This window comes from Buceros rhinoceros, unplaced genomic scaffold (assembly GCF_000710305.1).
Source record: "Buceros rhinoceros silvestris isolate BGI_N320 unplaced genomic scaffold, ASM71030v1 scaffold16655, whole genome shotgun sequence".
Taxonomy (NCBI): Eukaryota; Metazoa; Chordata; class Aves; order Bucerotiformes; family Bucerotidae; genus Buceros; species Buceros rhinoceros.
In genome coordinates this window covers 953-2,559 of record NW_010412440.1, presented here as the reverse complement: position 1 = coordinate 2,559, position 1,607 = coordinate 953, and the positions used below count along the sequence as shown (strand labels likewise).

At 55.6% G+C, this 1,607-nt stretch overlaps 1 protein-coding gene across 1 annotated transcript; it reads left to right on the top strand.

The window, feature by feature from the left end:
• Window positions 1-1,056: 1,056 nt before the first annotated feature.
• LOC104493676 (fer3-like protein) lies at window positions 1,057-1,600 on the top strand (the record flags this gene model as incomplete). The annotated part of the gene is made up of 1 exon (XM_010136403.1): window positions 1,057-1,600. A coding segment is annotated over exon 1 (544 nt), but the record flags the coding sequence as incomplete, so codon positions are not given.
• Window positions 1,601-1,607: the final 7 nt, after the last annotated feature.

The following is a 1,607-nucleotide window of genomic DNA, read 5'->3' as shown; positions in this document are numbered from 1 at the left end:
GTGTCTAACACTGCCAGGGACTGCCAGGGCCAGGCTGTTTACTTAGAGACAGTCTACGGTGCGGGAGGGTGAAGACACAACCCCTAAGCGCTTCCAGGCTGCCAAGACAAAACCAAAACAATCCCCAACGTCCGTCCCCAAGGAAACCTTGATCAAAGAAAGGTATTCAGCGGTGTCGGGTGTACGGGTGTGTTTATATGCATTTCACGGTATTTTGCAGTATGTATCCAGCGTTACCAGGGCGTGCGGTCAGGTTGATTCCTCTGTGCACCAGCGGCACTACCAAAAGTGTGAGAGCAACCGCTGCTCTGACTAGGGGCAGCTCATCCTCGCTTGATGGGCAGGGGGAAGGAGTTTCAAAGCAAGCGCTTTGAGATTGCGTGAACTGAAATGATCTTTGCGAAGCAGCCTTTTACTGGAAAGGTGTTTGAACTCTAGTTGAAGGGGATTTAGAGGGACTGGAAAGACGACTCCAACAGTTACTGCTGGGAATGCAATATCGGGTCCCCTACAAAGCTTACTTAGGCTAATGGAGGTCCTGTCATTCAGCTCCCATTGCGCTGGGATACAGGGTAAACACTCCCCGGTGACCCTCTGCATGCAGGTCCCCTCTTCAGGACATCATTAAAAGCATACATGCACTTGCCTGACATCAATTGTCAGGCTGCCTCTCAGGGTTCAGAGATCCCGACAAAAAGCAGGAAAACAAGCCCAAAGGAGACACGGCTCTGCGGCTGCAGTCTTTAAAGAGACTGAAAATCGTTTGGTTTCGGGTGTGTAAGAAGAGACAAAAGTGCTCAGCAGGTAAGAGCGGAGGGTTTTGCCAAGAAGGAACTGTCCTTGATCGCTGTGACAGGATTGACTCGCTGGGGACTCCTCTCTCGGGAGCATCCACGCGTCCCCGAGAGAGCTGCCTGTCGCCTCTCATCAGCATCACGGCGAGAAATTTTACAGCCTGTCTTTCTAGCCCTGCTAATCCTGTTATCCGAGGGCTTATAAATATTAACGACACCGGGGCTGGGGATGGGGACCAGATTAAGCCCTCTCTGAAGTAAGATGTCAGCCAGCCTGTTCCCAGCCCACCAGCGCCTGGGGCTGCTGGATGAGCTGCACGGCAGAGCTCCGCAAGTGCCCTGCCCAGGGGGACTGCTGGGCGCCTCAGTGTTGGATTTCGTGGCCGACCTCTCCTTGGGAGCCCCTCAGGGTGCCCCCCGGACCGGGACGGGCCTGGCGTTCTGCGAGGTCGCCTCCGGGCCTCCCTTCGGGGACAGAGCCCTGTCGCTCCAGGAGGAGATGGCCCGGGGGCTGCCCCTGGCTGCTTTCGGAGACGGAGATCTCGAAGACGAGGAAGAGGATGAGGAAGAGGAGAGGATGCGCAGCGCTTCCCTCCTGGACAGACCCAGGAGAAAGAGGGTTATCACCTACGCTCAGCGCCAGGCTGCCAACATACGAGAGAGGAAGAGGATGTTCAACCTCAATGAGGCGTTCGATCAGCTGAGGAAGAAGGTGCCCACCTTCGCCTACGAGAAGAGGCTCTCCCGGATAGAGACACTGCGCCTGGCCATAGTGTATATCTCCTTCATGACTGAACTCCTGGACGGCTGCAG